The following is a 14,688-nucleotide window of genomic DNA, read 5'->3' as shown; positions in this document are numbered from 1 at the left end:
GCTTACTGTGGGCAGAGCACCGTACTGAGTGGTAGAACTGTGAGCTCGTCGTGGGATGTCACTGTTTATTGTTGTATTGCACTTTCCCAAGCGCTTAGTACAGTGCCCTGCACACGGTAAGCACTCAATAAATACCAGAGAATGAATGAATGAGTAGGGAGAGCAAAATAGGAGCAAAACACGTTTCCTGCCTTCAAGGAGATTCCAGTGTCATGGGGGACACAGATCCAAAAATGATCCACAAACACTGTTTCCCAGGTGGTCCCCACTTCGCGGGGTCACATTTCTCTCCCTTTTCTAGGCCGCACTTGGTTTGGGGGCTCAAGGAGTCGCCGAGCGTACGGGACATGGGGTGCCAGGGGACCCTGAAATGGATGCAGCATTTCTTCCCTCCCTAACACTCTCCTGATCCTTCCAGGGTGCATTTCCAGGAAACCTGCAGCTTGTATTTGTCCTGAGGCCATCCCGCTTCATCCAGAGGACGATCGCTGACATCGGCATTAAACTCTATCGAGATGACTTTAAAATGAAGGTACCGGTAAGCATGGACTTTCATCCCGCATTCGCATTGGCTCTATTGTGACATCTTTCTTTCTTTCTCAGCAAAGTTCTCTGGTTTAATTGCTCGTGGTTTCGTTTATGGCCGTAGTCTTCTGCGCTGCAAGTCCCGGAAGATGGAGCTGACTAGCCTCTCAGTACTAAACAAAGTCTGTGGAACTGTAGCCCGGAAACTTTAATTTTGAAAGCCCTTTCTTTTTTATGGCATTTGCGAAGTGCTTGTAATTATGATGGTATTTGTTAGGCGCTTACTATGTGCCAAGCACTGTTCTAAGCACTGAACACCGATCAAAGCGTTGCACACTGTGCCAGGCCCTGTACTAAGCCCTGAGATAGATACAGGCTAATCTGGTTGGACACAGTCCCTGTCCCACGTGGGACTCACAGTCTTAATCCCCATTTTACAGATGAGGGAACTGAGGCAGAGAGAAGTTAAGTGACTTGCCCACAGTCACACAGCCGGCAAACCAGTTGACTCGAGATGTTTATATCTGGGCAATTCTCCAACCTCTTTCCCCCTTCAGTCAAAGTCAAAATGTCTTTTCCTTCTCCTTACTTCCTTTTGTGTCCCAAGCTATGTTTCCTTTATTTTTAACTCCTGTGAGCTGGTTATTCAGTCAATCAATCGATGGTATTTATTGAGCACTTACTATATGCAGAGCACTGTACCGAGCACTTGAGAGAGCACAATACGACAGAATTAGCAGACACCTTCCCTGCCCACAACGAGTTTATAATCTAGAGTGTATTGATTTCTAAGTCATTTAATAACGTTGGTATTTGTTAAGCGCTTACTATGTGCAGAGCACCGTTCTAAGCGCTGGGGGAGACACAAGGGAATCAGGTTGTCCCACGTGGGGCTTACAGTCTTAATCCCCATTTTACAGATGAGGTAACTGAGGCCCAGAGAAGTGAAGTGACTTGCCCACGGTCACCCAGCTGACAAGTGGCAGAGCCGGGATTCGAACCCATGACCTCTGACTCCAGAGCCCGGGCTCTTTCCACTGAGCCACGCTGCTCGTGGCTCAACTTTATTTTGAAAGAGCGATTTGATCATAGGCCCGTATTCACCTGGGCCTGTGAGACTTTTCATAAATCAATTAAGCTTTTTTTTCCCCCCTTAGAAACAGAATAGCGGCTGTTGTCCTGATTGAGTATTCTTCAAATCAAAAGTTCAGAGTTTGGTATGTTAATTATTAGCTGAGTGGCTTGTAGGAAAGAGTTTTCTCATTCATTCAGTCATATTTATTAAGCACTGACTGTCTGCAGAGCACCGTACTAAGCGCTCAGCACTGTTTTCTTATTAGCTGCTTTCTCACCTGGAGAAAGCAGCCCCCACCCAAGTATTTATTTCTCTATAGAAATATATATCTTTTCCAGCTGTATTTCTTTCTTTTAAAGACATTTCCCAAGAAGGTCGTAAGGAATCACCCTCGTCTCCCCACCCTACTAATCTCTCTCCTCTGTTTCACTTGGGTCTGCCCCCTAAATACTTTGATAAATTCATTCGGTCCTCCCTCATCCCATGAGCACTGATATCCATATCGTGGATATGATTATGAGGATTATGAGGGCGGGGATTATGTCTGTCGACCGTATGGTACTACAACCCATTGACTGAATTTTTGTTTGTTTTCCCCGGCTACTACTCTCGCCTGTGCGTAGGAGGTGCTCTCTCTACCTCCACTAAATTTGAGCACCAGAAAATCCAAATTCATCAGATCCTAAGCTAAAGCTTTCCGTTAAAGATCCCATTCAGTGCCATTATTGGCATCAATTACAGAAAATGCTCTAAAGCAAGCAGATCTCCTTGTCAGCTTTGACAATCAGAATACAGCTTTATTGGTATTATCGTAGGCCATGCTGCTTCATAACCTTTAAGGTTTAGACATCCCAAGGCCATTCTGATGGCCTTCCTAGAATCAGTGGGGTCTTGGGCACCTCCTTGCAGGCCCGATGCAAGTCCGAGGGTGGTATAATCAGTGCTCGAATCCTAGGAAGAGGCAGTGCAGTTGGTTGTATTTATTGAGCACTTACAGTGTGCAGAACACTGTACCAAGCCCTTGGGAGAGTACAATATAATAATAAACAGACACAGTCCCGGCCCGCAGTGAACTTTGATATGGTTTCAGTTGGAGACATAAGAAAGTTAGATAATTTATATGGAGTTTATCTGTTTGCAGATGATTTCCAAGTCACTCACAAGTAGGAAAATTATTTCAGGCTCGGGTGACTGTGATTTGGGGAGCTCAGAGTGGGTCAGGGGGTGGAGACCAGGAGGTGGGGCTAAAAAAGCAGGAATCACAAAAGAGAAGAAGAGGAAAAAATGATAAAGAGAGGACAGAGATGGGTAGGCAGGGCTTACAGACAGGCATGCGTACACAGTCACACAAGAAGAAGCAGTGTGGCCTAGGTGGATACAGCACTGGCCTGGAAGTTGGAAGGACCTGGGTTCTAATCCTGGCTCCACCACTTGTCTGCTGTGTGACCTTGGTCAAGTCACTTCACTTCTCTGGGCCTCAGTTACCTCATCTGTAAAATGGTGATTAAGATTGTGAGCCCTATATGGGACAGGGACTGTGTCCAACTCGATTATCTTGTATCTACCCCAGTGCTTCCCCTCTCAGGGTTGCACCTGGAGGTATTGATGGTATTTGTTAAGCGCTTACTATGTGCCAAGCACTGTTCTAAACGCTGGGGTAGATACAAGGTAATCAGGTTGTCCTACGTTGGGCTCTCTCTTAATCCCCATTTTACAGATGAAGTAACTGAGGCCCAGAAAAGTGAAGTGACTCGCCCAAAGTCACCCAGCTGACAAGTGGCAGAGCCGACATTAGAACCCATGACCTCTGACTCCCAAGCCCGGGCTCTGTCCACTAAGCCACGCTGCTCCTCTGTTTCTACTACTCTACCAGTCATGACTGTGGGAGGGGGAGTCGAGCAGAGACCTTTCCATTCCATTCCATTCCATTCCTAGTGGAAAAGAGCCTGGGCTTCAGAGTCAGAGGTCATGAGTTCGACTCCCGGCTCTGCCACTTGTCAGCTGTGTGACTGTGGGCAAGTCACTTCACTTCTCTGTGCCTCAGTTCCCTCATCTGTAAAATGGGGATTAACTGTGAGCCTCACCCGGGACAACCTGATTACCCTGTATTTACCCCAGCGCTTAGAACAGTGCTCTGCACATAGTAAGCGCTTAACAAATACCAACATTATTATTATTAGCTTGCCAGTGGCTAGTGAGTGGAAGGCAATCTGCTACAAGTCAAAACTCCCCTGTGCTGGGCAGCAGCGGCATGGGAGGAGTCAAGGGTAGAGACTCGTTTACTGCGTGGAAGGAGGCAACGGTAAACCCCTTCCGTATTTTTACCAAGAAAACTCTATGGATACAATAATAATAATAATAATATTGGTATTTGTTAAGCGCTTACTATGTGCCGAGCACTGTTCTGAGCTCTGGGGTAGACACAGGGGAATCAGGCTGTCCCACGTGGGGCTCGCGGTCTTAATCCCCATTTGACAGATGAGGGAACTGAGGCACAGAGAAGTGAAGTGACTTGCCCACAGTCACACAGCTGAATATGCAGAATTATTGCAGATGGAAGTGGGTCATTCTGGGAGAGATGTGTCTCTGGCGTCGCTTTGGGTCGGACACGACTCGACAGCGTAATACAACAACTACCCCAGTGCTTAGTATAGTGCCTGGCACATAGTAGCGCTTAACAAATGCCATTAAAAAAAAAAGGTCAACACAGACACATAGAGACGCCGAAGTCTTACCCTGCCCACCCCCTCCCGATTTCTGTTGCTATCGAGAGTGTGGCCGGAGCCCCGCTGCCCCCTTTAGATTATGAGCTTATGAGCCCTTTGTGGGCAAGGGAATGTGTCTGTTTGTTGTGGTAGTGTATTCTCCCGAGCACTTAGTACAGTGCTTTGCACATAGTAAGCACCCCCTAGACAGTGAACTCCTTGTGGGCAGGGATTGTCACTGTTTATTGTTGTATTGTTCTTCCCCAAGCACTTAGTACAGTGGTCTGCACACAATAAGTGCTTAATAAATACTATTGAATGAATGAATGGCTGTGAATGAATGAATGACAGGGCCGGGACCGTCTCTGTCTGTTGCCGATTTGTCCATTCCAAGCGCTTAGTACAGTGCTCTGCACATAGTAAGCGCACGATAAATACTATTGAATGAATGAACGAATGGTGTGACGCGAGGAGTGGTAGTAAGCATAGATCTATGTTTACACCACACACCCCCACAACCACCACCGGCCCCCGAGCCTGTAGCCATCAGCAGCCGCAGAATTTCCCCAGCACCGCTGTGTGCAGATCACTGTATCCAGGGTTTGGGATATTCAGAAGATATAAAAGACATATTCCCTACCTTCAGACGTAACAGTGGGTATGATCAGCAGGAGTACGCCGCTGGGCACAATGCCATCAGAGTGGCAGAGGGTTCTGAACCACTTAATGCGTCTTGTGGGGGAGACCGATTCATCAGGAATCCTGAAAACGGCCAGCTAAAGTGGGCGGCAAAGACCGCAGCAGCTACCGTGGTGGCTACGTTGGCACTAGGGTGCAGAAACAGCAGCACTCTGCTGAGGTCACGTTGGCCATAAATGCGCTTTTCTTCATAAAATTCTTGCTGGCATTTCACAGAGCACCACACCTCTGATTGTCTGTTTGCCTAAGCTCCTTTTGGACAGGGGACATGTCTTCCAACTCGGCTATATTTTGCTCTCCCAAGCACTTAGTACCGCGCTTCTCACACAGCAAGCCCTCGATAAATACCACTGTTTGATTGCACCACCGCCCCAGGGCAACGTGGTCCGGTATGGAAAAAATGCAAGTGGCACCGGCAAACCACTAGCACTAAAAGCAATATCGTTGATCAGATTCGCGGTCCCGAAGTCTTCGTGCCCGGATCAAGCTTCATCCACATGTATGAGGGAAGATTCAATCGACATAATCAAAGCTACCATGCTGGAAACCTCCAGGAAATGCCAGAGAATGGCCATTGCAGCCACTAGAGGTTTTCTGGGTAAGGGGCTAGAACCCCCAAATTTATGACTGTTCCGTCTAAAGCAGGACGTCTTGTCATAATATTCCGGGCATTCCTCCTCATCCTATCTCACCTCAAGAAGTGAGTGTAACCTAAGTAAAATTTAGCAAAGAAATAAAAAGGCCGTGGTCGCGCCTAGCATTATTGTTATTATTTACATCAATCAGTGAGTGGTATTTACTGAGGACTCACTTTTGAGTGTGCAGAGCCCTGGACTAAGCGCTTGGGAGAGTGCAGTATAACCGACTTGGTAGACATTTTCCTTGCCAACGACGAGCTTACAGTCTAGAGGGGGAGACAGTAATCAATACAAATAAATAAATTACAGATATGTACATAAGAGCTGTGGGGTTGAGAGGGAGTTGAATACCAAGTACCTAAAGGATACAGATCCAAGTGTATAGACAACGCAGAAAGGAGAGGGAGTTGGGGAAAGAGGGCTCATTATTTGTACTGCTATTAAGCTGTTATTACGATTGCTATTGCTAATAATGTTGGTATTTGTTAAGCGCTTACTATGTGCAGAGCACTGTTCTAAGTGCTGGGATAGATACAGGGTAATCAGATTGTCCCACGTGAGGCTCACAGTTAATCCCCATTTTACAGATGAGGGAACTGAGGCCCAGAGAAGTGAAGTGACTTGCCCACCGTCACACAGCTGACAAGCGGCAGAGCCGGGATTCGAACCCATGAACTCTGACTCCCAAGCCCGGGCTCTTTCCACTGAGCCACGCTGCTTCTCTAATAAGGCAAGAGTATGGAGTTTCCCAAGTTAACAATTTTAAGTTAGTAAAGCAACATCTCTGTAGAAAGCAGTTTCATCATCATTAACAAACTAAAATCAAAACCTAGTATGTAATTTAGAAGGCTAAAAGAAAATGTTCCTGTCTCTGGGTAACGGGGAACTCGAAGCGGGGCATATTACTGTAATCCAGGTTTTCTTTGAACGAGTAGCAGCGTTCTGCTGACTGAATGCTGTTTTGCCTTTCCCTCCCTTTGTTTTAATGTTGTACAGGCTTTGGCTCTTTCAGTTTGGAGATTTAATCTCCAAATCCCTTGGGGATTAATGGGAATGAAGAGCCTCTGGTAAAACTCATCCATTTCTAATTTTAACTCCCATCTGCACCTTCCACATCAGAATCCCTCTCGATCCTTTAAAACAAGACAAGAGATACCAGATGGAGCAAGAGTACAGATTCATCACGTGGGGAAAGGGTCTTTTGGTAGTCAGAGCTCTCGCTCCTCACTAGATATATGCAACAGCCTGGCAAGAATCCTTAGTTAGTCACCGCCCCACCTTGAAATCCCAGTCCACAGGGAGTTACCATAGCAACTATTGTGTAGCATTCTCTCGGCTAAATGCATAATTCATATTTGGAGTGTAGTCGTCGACCTGCTGTCACCTGCACGATGCTCGTACTTTTAGGGAAGGAAAAAAAGTGATCCTTGAAAGTATCTGAAATGTAATTTTGGGGGGGTGAGAAGAGTAGGAAGACCACTTACATTCTGTGACTTTATTTACAGTTTTCATTTGCATGAGAGGAAAACTACTAGTCTGATAGGATTGGGTTGAGAGAAGGTCCTGGAGCTAACGGGTATCTTGGGCATCTTTTCCCTCAGTTAGTAGGAATGAAAGTAAAGTTTGATGATAATACTAGTAATTGTGGTATTTAAATGTTTATTCCCAAGTGCTTATTATGTACTGTACTAAGGGCTGGGGAAGATACAATATAATCAAGTTGAACACAGTCCCTGTCCCAAATGAGGTTCACCATGTAAGGAGGAAGGGAGTACAGGTATTTGATCTCTGTTTTACAGGTGAAGAAACCGAGGCACAGAGAAGTTAAATGACTTGCCCGAGGTCACATGGTAGACACGTGGCAGAAGTCTGAATTAGAACGTACCTCTCCTGACTCATGAGGCCCATTCTCTTTCCACTAGGCCAAGCTCCTTGATTGTGGATGGTCAGGGAATCCATCCAAGATTTGGTTGGAATCTTTCTTAGGAATTGATTAACCTTCCTCTAAACTCAGAGTGGATGGGTTTGTTTATTCACGTGGGGTAGAGGCCTGGAAACTATCAGTGAATCAATCAATGGTATTTATTGAGCACTTGCTTTGCAGAGAAGCGGCATGATCTAATGGATAGAGCATGGACCTGGGAGTCAGGACTTGAGTTCTAATCCCGGCTCTGCCACGTGTCTGCTGGGTGACCTTGGGCTACTCACTTAATTTCTTTGTGCCCCAGTTACCTCATCTGTAAAATGGGATTAAGATTGTGTGTCGTATGTGGGACAGGGACTGTGCCTAACCTAATAATAATGTTGGTATTTGTTAAGCGCTTACTATGTACAGAGCACTGTTCTAAGCGCTGGGGTAGATACAGGGTCATCAGGTTGTCCCACGTGAGGCTCACAGTCTTAATTCCCATTTTACAGATGAGGGAACTGAGGCACAGAGAAGTTAAGTGACTTGCCCACGGTCACACAGCTGACAAGTGGCAGAGCTGGGATTCGAACCCATGGCCTCTGACTCCCAAGCCCATGCTCTTTCCATTGAGCCACACTGCAACCTGATTACCTTGTATCTTCCCCGATGCCTAGTACAGTGTCTGGTAAATCGTAAGCACTTCACAAATACCACGATTATTATGGTGTACTCTACGTTGGTAAGCATGATCTCTGCCTCAAGGGATAATGGGGAAGAAAGACATTAATAAAAATAAATGCATCTCGGATGTGTACATAAGTGCTGTGGGGCTGAGGGAGGGGTGAATAAAAGGTGCAAATCCAAGTTTACGGGTGATGCAAAAGGGAGTGGGAGAAGAGGAAATGAGGACTTAGTAAGAGAGAGCTTCTTGGAGAAAATGTGTTTTTAATAAGGGTTTGAAGGTGGAGAGGTGGGGAAAGGTCTGTTGGATATGAAGAGGGAGGATATTCCAGGCCAGAATCAGGACAGGGGTGAATGGAAGCAACCAAGTAAAGAATATGCACATAAGTGCTCTGGGGTCTTGAGGATGGGATCATGGCAGGGGCAGTAGGGAGGGAAAATAGGCTTCTTGGAGGAGATTTGATATGATAAGAGGAGATAGGGCTTTGAAATGGGGAGAGTGCTGGTCTGTCAGATATGTAGGGGGACAGAGTTCAAGTCACAAGCCCGGGATTGAGGTGAGGGTGAGGGACAGTGAATAGGTTGATGTTAGAGGAGCAAAGTGTATGGGCTGGATAGTAGTGGGAGAGGAGTGAGGGTGAGTAAGGGGAGAGAGCTGGTTTAAGGCCTTGAATCCGGTGGTGAAGAGTTTCTACTTGATGCAGAGATGGGTGGGCAACCATTAGAGGCACCTGAAAATGGGGAGATATGCGGGGAACTATTTTTTTTTTTAGGGAAATGATCAGTTTGACCGAGTGAAGTATGGACCAGAGAGGGTGGTGGAGTCATGTTCCAATAATGGAAGACCAAAATTTGGGGAACAGCCCACTATTTCCACCTTGCCCTGCCCTGCTGAATTCTGAAAGGATTCGGCAGGCCTAAGTGAGTTTTGACTGTCAGGGCCGCTAGTGTTCAACAATACGCGTATCCTCTCTGTTCACAAATGATGAATAGAAAAATAGTGTGAGGACTGATTCGGAAGGGTGAACAATAAATCCATACTTTAAAAAAAAATCTTAAAGTCAGTAGAAAAAATGTATTTCCTCATTTCAATTATGAGTCTACCATGCCCAGCACCTCCTCTTTGCATGTTTTTCATGTTACCTTCTTGCTTTTCTGGGTAGCAGTAGAGTAGACGTAAGTTTGTGTTTCTTGATTAGAAGCTCAGTGCAGATATACCTGATTTTTTTTCTCTGTGACTTTTTCTCAGTGCTTTCTAAAACCTTAAAACAGGCAACCTGAGAACGGGCTTCCCTGCTCTGGATCTCCAATTTATTTTGAGACTTTACATAACTCAGCGCTCTAGCTTCTTCATTTGTATATGGAAGAACATTTAAAAAAAAAAAACTTGGAGGCTGATTTGCTGAAAGGGACTAGAATAATGATAACTAGTGGGTAGTGATGCAGTTATGAAAATAGAATAAAGCAAATTGCTGTTTAATTATCGGGAGAGGCATGTCCCAATTATGTGGGGGTTCGGTGTTTGTCTTTGCAGATCATCATGTTAAACTCTGTTTCTGATCTTCATGGCTATATTGACAAGACACAGCTGACTCGGGATTTGGGGGGAACTCTGGAATATGGCCACAGTCAGTGGATACACCATCGAACCGTGAGTATTACCATTCGGAACCCATCCACTTTGTCTCAAGGAACTAGGGAGAGGCGGGAAGTGGGTAGGGAGATGCAGGAAGTGGGTAGAAAGAGGCCAGCCTTGGGCCAAGTCTTGTCCATGGTCATGGGAGAAACCTGTGGAAGTGGGTGGTGGGAGAAGAAGCACATATTTCTTTACGAGGCCTGCAAGCTCCTCCCCCAACTCCTCCTGTTCTTAGCACTCCACAAATCCTCAATCCATAGAGCTTCCTGACCAGTGGACTGGCTGTTTATTCTGGCCCTTGATTCAGTCCTGAACTCTGGGAAAAATGCTTGCAAGGAGAGACAGAGATAGAGAGAGAAGAGAGACAGAAGGAAAAAGAGAGAGAACAAACTCACACCAGCATTAGTTTAAGCTCTTCATATTTTCCCCCTTTGCCCCAGGCCAAATGTCGATACTATTGACCAGAGTCATGAGATGTAAAAGCCAAGTAAGGACAACTGGAGCATGGTGTAGTTTCTTGTGACAGAATGCAGAAAGAAGTTTAAATCGCTGAAACGGTCCATTCTTATCATCCTCTACAAAGGTTTCCAATCAACAGGGCAAATTCCTGCAGCTTTTACATCTTGTTTCTTCCCATTTTTTCTCTCCCTTTTAGAAGGTTAATTTCCCTGAAACCAAAAACCAGCCCCCCTTTGACACAGTACAGGTTGAGTGTCAGCTCTTTTGCGGGAAGCACTTTGGTGTAGTGATTTCTCTCCTGTCTCCAAATCTCCCCCCTTCCCCACCCCGCCCCGGTCTAGGGGATAAGGGAATACCCAGCTAATATTCCGTTCATTTGAAAACAAAATAGTTAAGCTTAATCTTTCTAGGTTCTCAGACACCCCCACAGCCAGAAGGTTGATAACGGTACCCGTTCCTCATCCCCCTGCCTCGATCGTTAGAAGCAAATTCCATCACATCTCCAAAATGCTTCCTGCTCTTTGGAAGAATGGTGCTATAAGATTAACATTAGTCAGCGCATCTATCACAGAACAGCATGTGGGTTTAGTGTGGTGCGGTCAAATGATTTTTTAAAAGGCCTCGCCTATGAAAGGCAGCAGCAGTGCTGGCTTTAAGCCAGGATTGAGCCAGCTGGGGCCAGTCTGGATTGCTCCAGTGTTAACTTCCTACGGTCTGCCGGTCTGTCGGGTAGCATTGCTAGCCTCATGCTTTCAGCTCGGAGCACGTGGCCTATAAAAAGATCAACGGAGTCCCTTCTGGTTCTATCTGTGAGATGTGAACTTGGGATAGTTCAAGGAGATAATAATAATAATTGTATTTCTTAAGCATTTACTATGTGCCAAGCACTGTACCAAGTGCTGGGGTAGATGCATGGTAATCGGGTTGGACACAGTCCTGTCCCACATGGGGCTCACAGTCTTAATCCCCATTATACAAATGACATCGCTGAGAGACAGAGACGTGAAGTGACTCGCCCGGTCAAGTTTACAGGACAGACAAGTGGTGCAGCAGGATTAGAACCCAGATCCTTCTGACTCCCAGGCCTGGGCTCTTTCCACAAGGCCATGCTGCTTCTCTAGATGTAGAGGTTAGCATTAAATTCACTCAATATTGAATATATACTGTAGACGAACAGGTCCGTCGAGCAACGGAAGGGGCTGAGCTCTTCAGGCGCCTACCCAGGGAGGCTTTAGAGTCATGGTTGTTAGTAGATCAATCGATCGATCAGTCAATAGTATTTGCAGTTTGCCTATTGCATGCAGAGCACTGTAACGGGAGCTTGGGGAAGTTAAGTAAAGGAAGAAATCACTATCCCTGACCTTAAGGAGCATATAGTGTAATGGAGGAGACACAAAGACATACGTTATTTACAGATATTGAGAGAAGTAAAATCATCCCAGGATAACTGCTTATCGTGGGAATATGGCAAGATGAACAAGGGTGGATGATTGGAGATGTTCATAAATGCAAAGGAGAGGTATAATAATGGGACCGTGAACCCAATGTGGGCCATGGACTGTGTCCGACCCGATTTGCTTGTATCTACCCCAGTGCTTAGTACAGTGCTTAATGAATATAATAATAATGGTATTTATTAAGTGCTTACTATGTGCCAAGCACTGTTCGAAGCACTGGGGTAGCACTAAGGTTATCAGGTTGGACACAATCCCTCCTGTCCCACATGGAGTTTACAGTCTAATAATAATGGTGGTATTTGTTAAGCGCTTACTATGTGCAGAGCACTGTTCTAAGCGCTGGGGTAGAAAGAGGGTTATCAGGTTGTCCCACCTGGGGCTCACAGTCTTAATCCCCATTTTACAGATGAGGTAACTGAGGCCCAGAGAAATGAAGTGACTTGCTCACAGTCACACAGCTGACAAGTGGCAGAGTGGGATTTGAACCCATGACCTCGGACTCCCAAGCCCGGGCTCTTTCCACTGAGCCACGCTGCTTCTCCCTAGGTAGGAGCAAGTAGGATTTAATCCCCATTTTACAGATGAGGTAACTGAGGCGCAGAGAAATGACTAGCCCGAGGTCACACGGCAGGCAAGTGGCAGAGATGGGATTAGAACCCGGGTCCTCCGACTCCCAGGTCCGTGTTCTTTCCAGTAGGCCATGCTGTTTCGCCTGTGTCAACTACATAAGTGCTAAAGGCAATCCTTGGGTTGTTATTGCCGGTGATTAATCAGGGGAGACTTCCTGGAGGAGGTGGGTTTCCTGGAAGGGTCTGACTACTGCTGATTTGAAGTGGCGGGGAGTTTCCAGCCCTCCCTGGAAAAGTACAAAATGCAGTGACTGCAGGACTCTGTTCCCTTTGCCCTCCCAGGCCATTGAAAATTTTGCCCTGACGGTGAAGACCACCGCGCAGATGCTGCAGACGTTTGGGACGGAGCTGGCCGAGACGGAGCTGCCCAATGACGTGCAGAGCACAGAGGAGCTTCTCGAGTCCCACAGGAAGCAGCACGGCAAGCTGAAGGTGAGCGTCCTCTCTCACCCCCGCCCCGGGATCCCACGGCGATGGGAGCCATTCGGGCACCATCTGCCCGCATTCACTCAGCGGGTTTACTGAGGCAGGGGCCCACCAGACACCTCCTTCGTTCATTCAGTCGTGTTTATTGAGCATCTACTGTACTAAGCACTTGGGGGAACACAATATAAGAATAAACGGACACATCCCCCGCCCACAGTGAGCCCACAGCCTCCCTCAGCCCACAGTTAAGTGTGGAGCTTAGTCATTTTGTCTGTCTTGCGTCCGTCCTTCTCTCACTATTCAATAGTATTTATTGAGCGCTTACTCTGTGCAGAGCACTGTACTAAGCGCTTGGAATGGACAAATCGGTAAAAGATAGAGACGGTCCCTGCCCTTTGACGGGCTCACGGTCTAATCGGGGGAGACGGACGGACAAGAACAATAGCAATAAATAGAATCGAGGGGGGTGAACATCTCATTAAAACGACAGCAAATAAATAGAATCAAGGCGATGTCCATCTCATTAACAAAATAAATAGGGTAATGAAAATATATACAGTTGAGCGGACGAGTACGGTGCTGAGGGGGAGGGGGAGGAGCAGAGGGAAAGCGGGAAAAGACTATGTGCCAGACCCTGTTCTAAGCCCTGGGGTAGATACAAGGAAATCAGGTTGGACACAGTCCATGTCCCCCATGGGGATCAAAGTTGTAATCCCCGTTTTATAGATGGGGTAACGGAGGCCCAGGGGAGTGAAGTGACTTGCACAAGGTCACACAGGAGACCAGTGGTGGAGCCGGGACGAGAACCCAGGTCTTTCAGACTCCCAGGCACTAGATCACACTGCTCCTCCTTGACCACTTGCCCGTATCCCGCCTCTGGCTGGAAACTTCCTCCCTCCTCACGTCTGAAAGACACTGAATCTCCCCCCTTCAAAGCCTTACTGAAGACACATCTCCTCCCAGAGGCCTTCCCTGACTAAGCTCTCTTTTCCTTTTCTTCCACTCCCTTCTGCGTTGCTCTGACTCGCTCCCTTTATTTATCTCCCCTCCCAGCCCCATGGCACTTAGGTACATATCTGTCGTTTATTTATTTATATTAATGTCTGTCTTCCCCTCTAGACTGTAAGCTCACTGTGGGCAGGAATGTGTCTGTTGTATTGTTGTATTGTACTCTCCAAAGTGGCTTAGTGGAAAGAGCCCGGGCTATGGAGTCAGAGGTCATGGGTTCGAATCCTGGCTCTGCCATTTGTCAGCTGTGTGACTGTGGGCAAGTCACTTCACTTCTCTGGGCCTCAGTTAACTCATCTGTAAAATGGGAATTAAGAATATGAGCCTCATGCGGGACAATCTGATGACCCTGTATCTACCCCAGTGCTTAGAACAATGCTCTGCACATAGTAAGCGCTTAACAAATACCAACATTATTACTTAATACAGTGGTCTGCAGACAGTAAGCTCTCAATAAATGCAGTTGACTGACTGACTGACTGACTGACTGACTGACTGACTGACTGACTGAGCCCTGGACTTGGCACTGAGGAGAGGTGTCCCGGCCCTCAAAAATGTGATGTCTGATGGGGAATAAGAGAAGCACTCAAATAAAAATAAAGATGCACTCATTTAATTGGTCCTTATTGAGTGCTTACTGTGTGCAAAGCACTATACTAAATGCTTGGGAGAGTACAGTGTGGCTTAGTGGAAAGAGCACGGGCTTGGAAGGCAGAGGTCATGGGTTCTAATTCCGGCTCCACCACTTGTCAGCTGTGAGACTGACAAGTCACTTAACTTCTTTGTGCCTCAGTTACCTCATCTGTAAAATGGGGATTAAGACTGTGAGCCCCACGTGGGA

The 14,688-nt window shown here is 46.6% G+C and overlaps 1 protein-coding gene across 9 annotated transcripts in view; it reads left to right on the top strand.

Annotated features, from left to right (window-relative positions):
- Positions 1-14,688, top strand: part of MCF2L2 (MCF.2 cell line derived transforming sequence-like 2) — a 482,616-nt gene that overhangs the window by 187,417 nt on the left and 280,511 nt on the right. For 7 of the 9 annotated variants that reach the window (XM_029058027.2, XM_029058038.1, XM_029058052.2 and 4 more), the window contains 3 exons: positions 419-538; positions 9,767-9,883; positions 12,696-12,845. In XM_029058027.2, the coding sequence (XP_028913860.1) occupies positions 419-538; positions 9,767-9,883; positions 12,696-12,845 (387 nt within the window). Of the gene's footprint in view, positions 1-418; positions 539-7,065; positions 7,087-9,766; positions 9,884-12,695; positions 12,846-14,688 lie in introns of those variants that run through there. The other 2 variants (XM_029058021.2, XM_039913198.1) reach the window with 2 other exon arrangements.

Source organism: Ornithorhynchus anatinus, chromosome 1 (assembly GCF_004115215.2).
Source record: "Ornithorhynchus anatinus isolate Pmale09 chromosome 1, mOrnAna1.pri.v4, whole genome shotgun sequence".
Lineage (NCBI taxonomy): Eukaryota > Metazoa > Chordata > Mammalia > Monotremata > Ornithorhynchidae > Ornithorhynchus > Ornithorhynchus anatinus.
The sequence above is the reverse complement of the archived record's forward strand: the minus strand, read 5'-3'. Positions and strand labels throughout refer to the sequence as shown.